Raw genomic sequence first — 15179 nt, forward strand, 5'->3', positions numbered from 1 at the left:
GAAACTAGATTTTACATTTACATGTAGTATACATTCCGGTCCTTGTGAATTTTGTCAGAGAGCATGTAAAGTGATCAATACTTCTAATCGAAATATAATTTTACAGAACAAGTGTTCCAATGACAGTTCCATATTGGGGCAAATTTGTTTTAGCCTTCAGTAAAATAAATAAAAGGAAAACATACCTAGTCGTAGTTGGGAAGGTTTCAACAATAATAGCTTGGTTTAATGCCATGATAGCTTGTGACACCGACGTATCTAAGGCGAACAGTACCACTACAATAGTTTTGGAGTTGGCGAATCTTATACCCAAGGTGGAACAGCAACATATAACGCCTGCTGATATAATCAACACCTTTTTACCAACTTTGTTGACTAAAATACTGCTTACTATCATTGATAATAGACATACACAGCCTATGATTAAACTGTTGGTATATGTCTCATCACCGCTCTTATTCTGGAATAAAAAAGAAATATATAATTTTTTTCTTATACCACTGAGGTGGCAAACAAGCATACGGACCACCTGATGATAGCGCTTTTGGACGCCTGCAATACCAGGGGTTTAACGCGCACGTTGCCGATCCTCAAAAAACTTCTTTATCCTCTTTTGAAGAACCCCATGCTGTAGTCTCTTAGGAAAACCTCGGCTCATTCTATAATCTGAGTGTTCGTGAGAGAAAACATCTCTGAAACTGCGTTGTACGCGATCATTTAGGCTGTAAAGTATAAGGGTAAACTCCCTGTCGATGGCGAGCCGTACGATGGTAGAATATGGCCGTGGGCATCATATTGAACAATTCCTCTGAGCACGATCCATTGTACAAGGGGTAGTATAATACTAGTAATCAGGCCCGGCTTCATATGAGTAGATAGAATTTTAGCCTATCTTCATCATTATCATATAAGCCTTTAACAGTCCACTGCTGGACATCAGTCCCCCCTTTGGTGGGGTTTTGCTAGTAGTTGCTACGCTTAACAGGCGGATTGCCAATCGCATTAAGGCTTTAGAGATGTTTTAAGAGGGCGCTGCTGCCCATCCCTCTCCCTCCTTAGTTGCCTCTTACGACACCCACGGGAAAAGAAGGGGCGGCCTATTATATACTGGGACCACACGGCCATTTTTTGCATAATATTACTTTCTATTTATTTTCTTACAACCTTCTAATTACGATCAGTAATCTATGTGCTATTCATATTTAGAGTTATTTTGAATTGACGCTTGAACTGCGTATCCTGTAGCCGTATCACAAGTCACCAACTCCTCTCGGGCATGGGACAATTTATGGTAATTCATACGAGCGAGTAACAATAACTCATAAGTTGCTTACCGTATCTAAGCAACTTGTCAGTGGATTGGAAAGTTGTTTATAGTTTTAGTATAATTACAAGATATATATATGTATACATATATATTTCGCACACTACCTTTTGCTAGAACTTCATACATGTGTTAATTGGGTTAGGAAATAACCAATACTGGATGTCGTATCAAGGTAAACCATGCATCAGATTTGCATCACCGTGCAAAATCAATACACTGTAACTTAAGTAATTGCCGTATGGTCCCAGTATAGAATAAGCCACCCCTTCTTTCCCATGGGTGTCATAAGAGGCAACTAAGGGAGGGCGAGGGTTGGGCAGCAGCGTCTTAAAACATCTCCAAAGCCTAAAGGCGGTTGCTAATCCGTCTGTCAAGCGTGGTAACTACTGGCAAAACCCCACCAAAGGGGAGGCTTATGTTCAACAGTGGATGGTTAATGGCTGATATTAAATTAACTTATATTTTTAATATAGACGATGATGATTCTGTACTTATATTATGATATAGACGATGATGACTCTGAACTTATATTTTAATATTGATAATGATTATTCAAAACTTATATTATGATATAGATGATGGTGATTATGAACTTATATTATGATATAGATGATGATGATTATGAACTTATATTATGATATTGATGGTTCTGAACTTATATTTTAATATTGATAATGATTATTCAGAACTTATATTATGATATAGATGATGATGATTATGAACTTATATTATGATATTGATGGTTCTGAACTTATATTTTAATATTGATAATGATTATTCAAAACTTATATTATGATATAGATGATGATGATTATGAACTTATATTATGATATTGATGGTTCTGAACTTATATTTTAATATTGATAATGATTATTCAAAACTTATATTATGATATAGATGATGATGATTATGAACTTATATTATGATATTGATGGTTCTGAACTTATATTTTAATATTGATAATGCTTATTCAAAACTTATATTATGATATTGATGATGATGATTATGAAGTTATATTATGATATAGATGATGATGATTATGAACTTATATTATGATATTGATAATGATGATTCTGAACCTATATTCTAATATAAATGATGATGATTCTAAACTTATATTATTATATTGATGATGATGATTGTTCTGATACTCACCGGTATACACTCCTCGGTTGTTACATTATACACTTTTAACTTTTCATCCTTAGCATACGCATCCAACATGACGCACAAATCCTCGTTCCTTGTGCTGGTGTAATGTTCCACCACTGTCGAGACTTGAGGAAACCACAGTCGTACTACGTTGTACCTGATAAAAAGGAACATTTTCAAAAAAGGACTCATTTCGATTATCTTTATATCGGTTACCTAATAACTCCATCATTTATAAACCGATTTATATACTTTTATATATGAAAGAATATACTTTCAAATTGAACCTATAGAAATTTTATCAAAATCGATTCAGTAAATTTATTTCAAATCAAAATAAATTATTTTGTCACTATTGAAGTTGATGTTTTTTGTACAACTCGTGAAAAACTGCTAACCGTGGCCTTAGTCATGAATTGCACCATGGATATCACAGAATATACTGTGACATCCGTGATTATGGGCTGCCATTTCTGGAGGCTATAGTGTTACGATTTTGTATCCAATAATTTTCCAATCGTTATAGAGTATAATTTTAATTTAAATATACCAACAAATGCGTGGCGTTAACTATGTAAACAATGATTTTATATTTTTTTTATACAACTTAGAATGGCAAACAAGCTGACGGCCTACCTGATAGAAAGTGGTAACCATCGCCTATAAACATGAGCAGTATCATGGACATAACAGAGTATACTGTTTCGCCCATTATACCCCCCCATGCGTTGCCATTCCTGAGGACTCAGGTGTTATTCCTCTGTACTCTGTAAATTCACGCTATATCCCAGCCTTCAAACTGAAACACAGCCATGCAAACACAACTGCTTCACTCTGATACTCTCTCAACTGATACTCTGACAACCTTATATATATGAAACTTCGGGGCACTGTTGGGGCTACCCCTTCGTAGTAGTGCATCACGTACGTAGTTTGTACGAGAGCGTACAGGTGATTTTTCGCAATACGGCGCAAATGAATTTTTGGCTGTTGGTATGTTAGCTCAAACAGTGTCCTGAAGACAATTGCCGGTAAAATGGACTGTCCCATGCTAAAATATTGGGTGGGACAGGTTATCAATGCAAGAGCGTCACGACCGCTCATTTACTAACATAGGTTAAGTAGATTTATAAATAACAAAATGGGCCTTGTGTTATGTATAAATAAATAAATATTATTATTATTAAATTACAATAGGTTAAATTAACCTAATTATTTTATAAAGAGCATTATAGACCCTTTTGTACGCAGCAAATTAATGGTGGAGAGTGGTCTTGATAGATTCTTATGATGCTTCTGTAAATTAATATTCGGATATTTTAATCCTATTAATTTTATAAATTCGAAAGTTCGTAAGTGTGGATGGATGTTCATTACTCATTAAAGTAAAGAGTACTTAATGGATTTGAATAAAATTTGTTACACAGCTATGCAATGCTTAGAGAATACAATTCTGGGTTCCCCAATGATAAAAGCAATAGCCCGTTACATATGCAGCTATAATAATTATGTATAAATTTATTATATAAATTAAATCAAATCATTAAAAATAATTTTTGACCACAGATTGATTATATAATTTTATTTATTGACCACAGATGCAATAAATAAAATTATATCATTGACTTTCTATCAAAACGATTTTTTCTATATTATATATATTATTAGATTAAAATCTTGTATTACAATTGATTAATGATGACGTAATTTTATATTTTTGCATTTGTAGTCATTAATTTTTTTTTATTATTTGTTTTAATTTATATAATAAATTTATATATAATTATTATGGCTGCATATGTAATGGCCCATTGCCTTTGTCATTAGAAATCCCGGGATTGTATTCTCTAGTTATATCTTAACTTAGCACATGCATGCAACCAGAAAGAGACTTTGTACAAAAGTCGATTGCTTGGGCACCTCTGTCCCATTCGTGTTTCAACCGTGAAGCAGTTTTGTTTGCATTACTTTGTTTCGGTTTGAAGGGGGGGATATGGCGTGAATTTACTGGGTACAGAGGAATAACACCTCAGTCTTCAGGAATGGCAACGCATGGGGGGTATCATGGGTGAAACAGTATACTCTGTTATGTCCATGGTACTGCTCATGTCTATAGGCGACGGTTACCACTTTCCATCAGGTGGACTATCAGCTTGTTTGCCATTCTAAGTTGTATAAAATAAATAAAAATATGCTTTATATACTGATTTGCGCAGGTAAAATCGTAGGATACAGTAATTTATATACTAGAAGACAATTTAGTAATTTTGTGAAAATTAATATAGATTTTAATAATAAATAACGGCTGAAATGACGATCATGATGATGATGATGATGCCATGTACTTACAATGCCATAGTAATAAAATTCATAGTACATATCATTGCCAAGTACATCACTAAAGGTTTGTGGAACATAGGTTTTATGTTATGTAGGCCCTCGACGATTTGATGGGAGAGTGCTGACTTCTTTTCTGGAATTGCATTTGTTTTATTCCCAACTTTACTTTGATTTTTCCATATATCCTTGAACTGTTAAAAAATATTTTATCATGAATTATTTTTTTTTGTTAGCCTACAAAATAAAACAATTTATTTTATTTCATTATTTGCAGAGATATATAAAAAAATCTAGCGATCTGACCTGGCTTCGCATGAGTAGACGGAATTTTCGAAAATATAAATAGTTATAATAAAAAAAGTTTCAGCCAATTTAACTGATCAGTTATTCTATAGCTTTTACTTTAACTGATCGGTTATTTTATAGCTTTTCATTAGTGACTCTTTAGATTAATATAACATTTTTATTTATGAACCGATTGAAATAAAACAGACTCTTGATGTTAAGTGGAGCAACCCGCAATGAATTAGTGGCAATTGCATTCAGGTCGGTTAAGCCATTTTTGAGATTAGCGTGCACAAACGTACATACAAACAGACAAACAGACAAAAATTCTAAAAATCATTGTTTTTGATTCTATTATATTAGTAAAGTCGGTTTATTTGTGGGAAACAATCTTTAATTATATCATATTTGTAAAATGGAAAACTTACAGGATACATTTCTGCAGGATTTCCAGTGTTTGTCTTGTATATTCTTATTAAAATTTTCCTCGCTTCTGAATACCTCTTTTGCATTACCAAATATTTTGGACTTTCCGGCAAAAATAGATACAGAAGGAAACCGGACAATGACCACAGCGACATTATGAGGATGTAGAAATTCCATGTGTTTAAAACTGAAATTAAAAATTGTTACTTATTCACCTTTTTTATTTTGATGGATGATAATGGAATGATAACCCCACCTGTGCTATCGGTATACACTTGTGGGGCACCAGTGAGAGATGATTGGTGAGGATGCAAAGGCAGGTCAGTTAGCCCATCGTGACGAATTCGACGATAAATTAGTCACGATGGTTTCCAGGAGGAACCGAGTGGAGGTCGACCTGATAAGGTATATTGATAGCGATGGAGACTAACCTCCCCATTACTAACAATCCCTTCTTCCCATTTATTCACCTTTACACCCTTACAGTAGTGATCTATCTCTGCTCTTCGTATTATAAGAGATCATTATTAATATGCAAAGAGATATAGTGATGGGCCAGGTCATTGACACCCCTAATATATGACGGTTAGCTCATTCGTCATACTCGTGAACGAGTGCTGCTTGTAGAGACTGGTCTGCTCACTGACTGTTTATTTTCCATTCAATAATATATATAAATAGAACTTAATTCTTATTACAATCACAGTACACATGCAAATGTAAAATTGTCTTGTACATAATAATTTGAAAAGAGTAATTTGGGGGTTCTTTTACAGCAGATAACAACATTCCGAACCCAGTAGTACAATTATAAAAAATTGACTATTTAAAAGAGCTTCTAAACAAGACTATTGGAATAAATATTGTTTCTATTCTATCCTATTCAAAATATCGGGCTTAATTTTATTTTTGATTTTCCTTATTTATCAATGGACTTCAAAAAAAAAGGAAAAAGGTGCTCAATTCGCTGGCATTTTTTTATGTTTCTCAGAAATTCGTGACTTATAAACCGATTTGGATTTTTTTTCAAATTTCAACCAAAATCGATTAAATAGTTTTTCTTATGCAAATTACCTATACACATGAACAGTACCGTGGACACAACAGAGTATTATAATGTGTCGCCCATGATACTCTTCATACGTTGCCCGTTAGTCTAGTGATGTCACATGATATTCTTTATAATATTATAAAATATGTAAATATATTTACTATAATTTAATTAATTGAGGCTTATTTAATTCACTAAATATACTAACTAAGCAGTAGACGAATAACGGCTGAAATAATAATGACTTGTTAAACAATAACTATCGTGAGTCATATTATATTTTAATTATTTATATCGGATTTTGTCAAATTTCGGTCCCACCGTCACTAACAGCACGCTGGTTACGCAGTACTGCTCGCGACACAGCCGTGAACCACTTCATAAATAAGGGCTCCTATTGAGTCCGAAACTAGTCGGCCATCCCCAAATTTAAAATCATGGGTAAAATCGACATAAATAATTACAAAAAAATACTACTTACCAAAATACCCGTTAAATAAGCTGTATGTCCATTCCTGCTTCAATATGCCCCAAGATAATAAGGCAATTACAACCTGGGCGACTCCAATGAACGACGACTGTACCATTAGGACTCTGTCTCTGATGCCATTATGACAAAACTCAGCTGTGTATGTCACGCAAGCACTGAATGACGCTGCAAACCTAATAACATATTTATGTATATATATATTTTTTTATACTACTTAGAATGACAAACAAGCTGACGGCCCACTTGATGGTAAGTGGTAACCGTCGCCTATAGACATGAACAGTACCATGGACATAACAGAGTATACTGTTTCGCCCATGATACCCCCATTCCTGAGGATTCAGATATTATTCCTCTATACCCTGTAAATTCACGCCATATCCCACCCTTCAAATCATAACAATATATTATCAACAATTTATATAATCCGGTATTCTGCACAATGCAACAACAAACTTAGGTAATGTTTAGAACATCCAAAACGTTTAGGTAATTTATGAAATACGAGTATTGTTCATTTATTACATAATTTACTTAGTTATTTAGTTAAGAAATGCTTGTAAGTACTTGATATTAGGACACTTATTTACATTACATATGTATGTATTTATAGACTTATAATATGTACCATATTATATATAGATAGTAAACCAAACCTATATAAATAGACATACTTATGAATGTCATCATTATTATTTCAGCCACATACGCCTGAACATAAGCCTTCCCCGTAAGGGGAGTTTTACCAGTAATTTTGCCACGCTTGGCAGAAGAGTTAGCAATCGTAGTTAGGCTTTTAGAGATAAAAGGAAACGCTGCTGCCTATCTCTCAATCATTAAGTTCCCTTAGTCGCCTCTAACGACATCTACAGGAAAGGAAGGGGTGGCCCATTCTGTGAAGGATTTGTGAAATATGTATGTATTGTGCAAGAATCGAACCCGCGACCATCAGAACGCAAAGTGGTGTGATTAGCCGCTAGACCACCAACGTTATCGATAAATTCGTCAAATTGTCAAAATAAATACAGTATTGTCTACGTTATAGCATAGAGTGTATACAGAAAAGAACTGATAACCGCTTTTTGAGAATCGGTTAAAAAAAAACTTTGTTCATTGGAAATTATCATTTGATATCACATCAAACACACACAATGAACAGACGTCTTACAAAAAATAACAAGCGTTCGGAGAATACGAAAAAGTCTAGCGACTGACATTTCGCAGATTGAGTCATCTGAAAGTTAGGAAAGTAATTTGAAGCGTGTGGGTGTACATTAATCAATGTGCTTCAGACATATGGCGATGGAGACATTCGGTAATGTAGCTCAACATTACTTCTCTTATGTACGTAATCTCATACATATTTTATGTTAGATGTCACGTAATTGGGGCTTGTGTTTAGATACGCGGTATTAATTAAGCAGGTAAGTAAATCCGCGGCTGTGATTTAAGAAATTACGATTATGATATGTTATTATTTACTTAATGGAATATAATTCTACTTTCTTGTAAATTGTATTAGAACGAACGATGCAATGTTTTTTTAATTATTGATAAAATATTTTTTATACATTACTTTTTTGTGTTAATTATAATGGCAAATAAGCTGACGGCCCATCTGATGGAAAGTGGAAACCGTTGCCTATAAACATGAGCAATATCTACCATGGACATAACAGTGAACACCTGAGTCCTCAAGAAAGGCAACGCATGGGGGTTATCATGGGCAAAACAGTATACTCTGTTATGTCCATGGTACTGCACATGTCTATAGACGACGGTTACCACTTTCCATCAGGTGGACCGTCAGCTTGTTTGCTATCCTAAGTTGCATAAATAAAAACACTCAATATTTTTATGTAAACAATAATTTACGTGTATACTCACAACATGCCTTCAAAGAATTTCGCTGTAACGAGCACCTCGTAATTTTGACTCGAACCCCCTATTACGGTGAATATAAAAATGCCCCCGTAACCTGTGTGTATAAATATTTTTCTCCCAAACGTGTCAGTCAGAAAGCCAGCAACGATCGACGAAAATAACATGCCTGAAATTAAATAGGAAAATACACATTACATTAGTCTGAAAACAAATACCGGTTAAAAATTGGCAAATCTATTTATGGTAAATAACTTATAATTTAGATGCATAGTTTCACAATACCAGCCGCAAGAAACTGAGCATGAACTATATTCAGAAGCTATGATACTCCCTAAAATAATCTCTACACTATACTTAGTTGTTTGTAAAAAGTAAAATAAAAAAAAATTACAATTTAAAAGTCTTCTTTTAAAATGATTGAAAGTAAATAAATGTAATATAATGTAATATAATGTAGTAAATGTAATAGAAATAAATGTACATATATTTAAATATAATCTTCATTTATATGTTAACATAATAGTTCATATAATTTAAGTTTCTTTTATTGTCCAATAAAATGTATTTTTTAAATAATTTGGCATCGACTAAGAATATTTTTAATTTTTTTTTATGTGTTCCATAATTTCAGTATTCTCTATTTAAATTTTTTGTATTTTAATGTAAATATCTACACAAATTGTGATAAAAACTTTTTTGCAATCAATAATGTTTCTAGTCGATTTTCCTATGTAGGAAGTTTCTTAAGTTAGACTTTAATGGAGCAAAGGTGTAAAGCACGTTAAATTTAACATTATACTCGTATGTAAATAATTCAGGTGTGAATTAATTATCAGGTAGTAGGTGAGGCATATGTAGTAGAAAATTCAAATACAACTGGTTTCAAAAAATAAAACTGTTCCGAAGAAACCATAATGCCTGTTCCACAACCGATCGCTTCGACCTAACTAAACACGAAACATGCTCTTCTCGTTTCTAGCATACGGAAGTAATATGTGTTAAAAAGAGATAGTTACTATTCCCCACCTGCACGCTACCATAAGTTTTTACGAACAATTTATAACAATAGATTACTATCAAGTTTCTAAAGTGGTTGTAGTAATCGAGAGTTATGCGACTGTCGTAAACTATACTACATATCGTTTTCGTATACGCAGGATAGATTACTACCCCATAAATCAAAACGCATCGTCGCGTAACTATCGAATACTATACGAGTATACTACCTTAGGAACCTCTATCAGAGGGAGACTTTGTACAAAAGTCGATTGCTTGGGTCTCTGTCCCATTCGTGTTTCAACCGTAAAGCAGTTGTGTTTGCATGGCTGTGTTTCGGTTTGAAGGGTGGGGTATGGCGTGAATTTACTGAGTACGGAGGAATAACACCTGAGTGCTCAGGAATGACAACGCATGGGGGGTATCATGAGCGAAACAGTATACTCTGTATGGACATACCATGGTACTGCTCATGTCTATAGGCGACGGTTACCACTTTCCATCAGGTGGACCGTCAGCTTGTTTGCCATTTTAAGTTCTATAAAAAAAAAACTTGATAGTAATTTACTATAGTAAATTGTCTGTACAGACTATGCATGCGTAATATGGATACCGATCTGATATCTATATATTAGGTTATCCTGGGCAATGATAACAGAAAAAAGATCATTATCCATTTTGATATCACTCATATCGGTCGGATATCTATTTTCGAATATGTTAAAAATCTGTTATCCAATATTATTTTTTGGATAACAGACTTTTAAGATATTCGTTATTAGACCAGTATACGTACATTGTAACTGAAAAATATATAGATATTGCTATATTAACATTGTCTGTACTAGGGGTGATTTTTATTAAACATTAGGGGAAACATGCTATTCTTTTACTGTTATATTTAGCACATGGATTATAGAGATAACCTGTATTAAAAAGATATAGCAGCTATTATCTGCTCTAAAACAATATCATTATTAAAACGATATTTCGATATAACATAATGTTATTTCGGAACAGGCTGTTATTTTGTAAAATGTAAGATTTACTTACTGTAACAAGAACAGATGGAATAGATTCTTTACTTTATCTGTTCCAGTCAACCTCCACCCAGTATAAAAGACAAATGAGCGTAGTCACTTAATTTCCGTGCCAGTTTCTGTAGCTACAGAGAACGAACATGTCATGACGTGTTCTTTTCAGACAGTTGTCACGTCCAAAGTACAATAATTGAATGGGAGTCTCTTAATAGAATAAAATTCAATAAAATTATCAGTTTCCACATTTTATATCGCAAAAATAATGGTATCGAATGAATTAGCTTTTTTATAAATGTTACTATTCAATGAAATATTAATATTTTTTTTTTATTGATGATAATGGAATGGTTGCCCCGCCTGCGCTATCGGTATATGCTGGCGGGGCACCAGTGATAGATGACAGGTGAGGATGAAAGCAGGTCAGTTAGCCCATCGTGACGAATTTCACAAGAATTAACCACGATCGTTTCCAGGGGGAACCACGTGGAGGTCGACCTGACAGGGTATATTGTTAGTAATGGAGCTGTTAGATCCCATTATTAGCAATCCCTTCCCCTCGAAATATTAATATTACAACAATATTAGAACATATATAAGAAATATTAATTAAATATTGTGTCCCACAGGAATGTCGATTTCAATTGTGACAAAACTGTACTACTGATTTTTATAAAATCTCTACGGGACCATTCCGTATGTGTAACATAAAATATATAAAAAAAAATGCAACCGAATGGAAAAGCTTGTTTACACGACATGACGACATGACGATACATGCATTTTTATTTTATCCATATTACCCAAGGCTTTGGCTTTTTGTAAATAGATCACTTGTAAATAATATATCAAAATAAAACATAAACCAGTTTTTAAGTTAGATATTCCAAGGAGGAGGCTTATATTCAACAGTGGACAGTTAAAGGCTGATATGATGATGATGATGTTGAAGTAAGTAATAAGGTGACCAACTATTTTTTGTGTCAAAAAGAGTAGAGTAGAGTAGAGAGTTTGAAAGTATTTCATATGTGAAAAAAAGAAGAAAAAATGATAAAAACTTTATTTTCCTTTAAAAACATATTTTTCTTCAGAGTGGATATTTTTTCTAAATGAGGACCTTTGTCTAATAATGTAGCCACATCCGAACAACTTTCATTTTGCATATTAAATTTGACTGTTAAGACGGCAGATAATGTTTTTACAGAAAGTTGCGACTTCTCATTGTAACTGTTCCAATAATCATTCCCTAGTGAAAATACCCTTTTAACAACAGCATTAGTGCCTGGACAACATAAGGAAATTTCTAATAATTTCTTTTAATTTTCATGCAATTTTCATTTCTACTGAAATTGTAGTGAAATTCAAATCACTGTCAAAATAATTTTAAATATTTAATTAATAAAATTGAAATAAAATAATCTAAAATAAATGTTTTATAAATACAAATGAGTATAAAATTATACAAATTTAATACTATAATTTAGGTGGTAGAGCCACGCTGTAATACCATATGGTATTGCAGCATGAATGGGCCGGCTCGACCGGGGAAGTACCACACCCTCACAGAATACCGACGCTAAGTGGTTGCACTTTCAGTGCGATCACATTCCGTACGGTGAGTGAGGGAGTCCGGAGGCCCATCCCATACCCATCCCACACCCATCCCTTTCCTATTCCTAAAATCCTTTCCCCAACCCCGTCCCCCTATCTTACAACACGCAACCATGGCAGTGGAATTAAAAAAAAATAGCATACCCCAGGGAGGTACCAGTAACCATGTTGCTGGAGAATCCTCTCTCGAGCAACCACGCTCGGGCTGCCCTGCGTATTCTGGGGGGCAAAATTCCGCTCTTTGGAACCAAGGGCAAACGGAGCAAGATTTCTACGGCATCCCCTTCGCTCAATGTGAGCTTCTGCAATATCAGGGGATTACATTCTAACCTAAACGCTGTCCACCACCACCTAGAAACGGCGCGGCCGGCATTGCTCTTTCTAACGGAGACACAGATATCCTCTCCAAACGAAACTTCATACCTGACGTACCCGGGCTATAAACTTGAACATTGTTTTGTTTCGCGTGCCGGTGTATGCGCGTATGTCAGAGAGGATATCTGCTGTCGCCGCCTTGGAACTCTTGAAGGTACGGACCTGTCTATTTTATGGCTGCGCGTAGACTGCAATGACCATCCTCGCGTCTATGCATGCCTATACAGGTCCCACAGCGGTAACATCGAAACCGACCAACTCATTGAGCACGTCCAAATGGCTACAGATTCCCTGCTCGAACAGATTCCTTCCGCCGAAGTCGTGATTCTTGGCGATTTTAATGCCCACCATACCGAATGGCTTGGTTCACGTACAACCGACTATGCGGGAAGATCTGTTCATGACTTTGCTTTGGCTTATGGTCTGACGCAGCTTGTTTCCTCGCCTACGCGAATACCTGATGTGTTGGACCATTCACCTTCACTGTTGGACCTTCTGCTGACCACCCACCCAGACAACTATGTGATTTCCGTCGAAGCTCCGCTTGGATCGTCGGATCACAGTCTGGTGCGGAGCGAGGTGCCTCTCATGAGTCCGATTCCACCACGTTCCACGGGTAGACGTCGTGTCTGGCACTACAGGTCAGCGGACTGGGATGAGATGCGGATTTTTTTCGCATCTTACCCATGGAGGCGGGTTTGCTTCACACTGGATGATCCTGACGCCATTGCCGATTCCATTGCTGATGTGGTGCTTCAGGGAATGGAATTATTTATTCCTAACTCTGTGGTGCCCGTCGGCGGGAAATCCCAGCCCTGGTATGGAGCCTCTTGTAGAACAGCATCTCGTCTGAAACAGGAGTGCTTCCTAACCTGGGCTAAAGGTGTGGCGTCGCGAGATCCTAACACCAGTGCTCTCAAAAAGAAGTATAACTCTGCCTCTAGGTCTTTCAAAAGAGTTATAGCCACAGCGAAGTCAGAGCATATTAGTAGAATTGGCAAGAGATTGGCTAGTTTGCCCTCTGGGACTCGAGCTTTCTGGTCTCTTGCCAAAGCTGCACAAGGGAATTTCTGTAAGTCATCTTTTCCACCATTGCGCAGGGAGGATGACTCGTTGGCCCAGAACGCTAAGGAAAAGGCCGATCTTCTTGGATCCATCTTTGCGTCAAACTCGACATTGGATGACGGGATGAAATCACCACCGACCATCACGTGTTGTAGGAGCTCTATGCCTGACATTAAATTCACGCATAGCTCAGTGCGTAGAGCACTTTTCTCCCTCGAAATCCATAAGTCGAGTGGGCCCGATGGTATTCCTCCAATTGTGCTTAGGACGTGCGCACCAGAGTTGGCTCCGGTTCTTACGCGTCTTTTTCGGCTTAGCTACTCATCGGGCATAGTCCCAAAGTTTTGGAAGACTGCTCTGGTGCATCCGATCCCTAAAAGGGAGATCGCTCAGATCCAGCTAACTATAGGCCCATAGCTATCACTTCCTTATTCTCGAAGGTTATGGAATCCATCATTAACCGTCAACTGCTCCGGTACCTAGAAGAGCACCAGCTGATCTGTGATCGCCAGTACGGCTTTCGACAGGGACGTTCGGCTGGTGATCTTTTAGCTTACTTAACACACCGATGGGCAGTGGCAATCGAGAGTAAGGGAGAGGCCTTAGCAGTTAGTCTGGATATCGCGAAGGCCTTTGATCGGGTGTGGCATAGAGCGCTGCTTTCAAAGCTACCTTCATTTGGGTTGCCTGCGAGACTGTGCATTTGGGTCGCCAGTTTTCTCAAGGAACGTAGCATTAAGGTCGTAGTCGACGGAGCATGCTCTGATTTAAAACCTTTGAATGCTGGTGTCCCGCAAGGCTGTGTACTATCTCCGACTCTGTTTCTTCTGCATATCAATGATATGTTACAGATAAGTAATATTCATTGCTATGCAGACGACAGTACAGGAGATACATTATATACCGGTCATGCAAAGATCTCGCGGGCACATACCGATGAGTGCCGGAATAGACTTGTGTCTGAAATCGAAACTTCACTCCATCAAGTTTCGATCTGGGGTGAACAAAATCTTGTCCAATTTAACCCCAAAAAGACACAAGTCTGCGCGTTTACCGCAAAAAAGACGCCGTTTGTCGTATCTCCTCACTTTCAGGGCACTTCCCTTGATAAAAAGTCGAGTCTAGGAATTCTGGGCGTTG

General features: G+C 36.2%; 2 protein-coding genes across 4 annotated transcripts in view; one reads left to right on the forward strand and one right to left on the reverse strand.

The window, feature by feature from the left end:
- LOC113520068 (hemicentin-2-like) overlaps positions 1–15179 on the forward strand; it is a 358904-nt gene that overhangs the window by 117505 nt on the left and 226220 nt on the right. The gene's annotated exons all lie outside the window — the stretch shown is intronic.
- The window catches only part of LOC113519340 (synaptic vesicle glycoprotein 2B-like), a 35825-nt gene that overhangs the window by 4888 nt on the left and 15758 nt on the right, over positions 1–15179 (reverse strand). For both annotated transcript variants that reach the window (XM_052899975.1, XM_052899976.1), the window contains exons 3-8: positions 8959–9121; positions 7063–7244; positions 5533–5717; positions 4829–5010; positions 2483–2636; positions 186–460 (exon numbers count right to left, since the gene is read on the reverse strand). In XM_052899975.1, the coding sequence (XP_052755935.1) occupies positions 186–460; positions 2483–2636; positions 4829–5010; positions 5533–5717; positions 7063–7244; positions 8959–9121 (1141 nt within the window). The remainder of the gene's footprint in view (positions 1–185; positions 461–2482; positions 2637–4828; positions 5011–5532; positions 5718–7062; positions 7245–8958; positions 9122–15179) is intronic.

The sequence above is a fragment of the Galleria mellonella genome, unplaced genomic scaffold, assembly GCF_026898425.1.
Source record: "Galleria mellonella isolate WM207_F2 unplaced genomic scaffold, CSIRO_AGI_GalMel_v1 utg63, whole genome shotgun sequence".
In the NCBI taxonomy this organism is placed as follows: domain Eukaryota; kingdom Metazoa; phylum Arthropoda; class Insecta; order Lepidoptera; family Pyralidae; genus Galleria; species Galleria mellonella.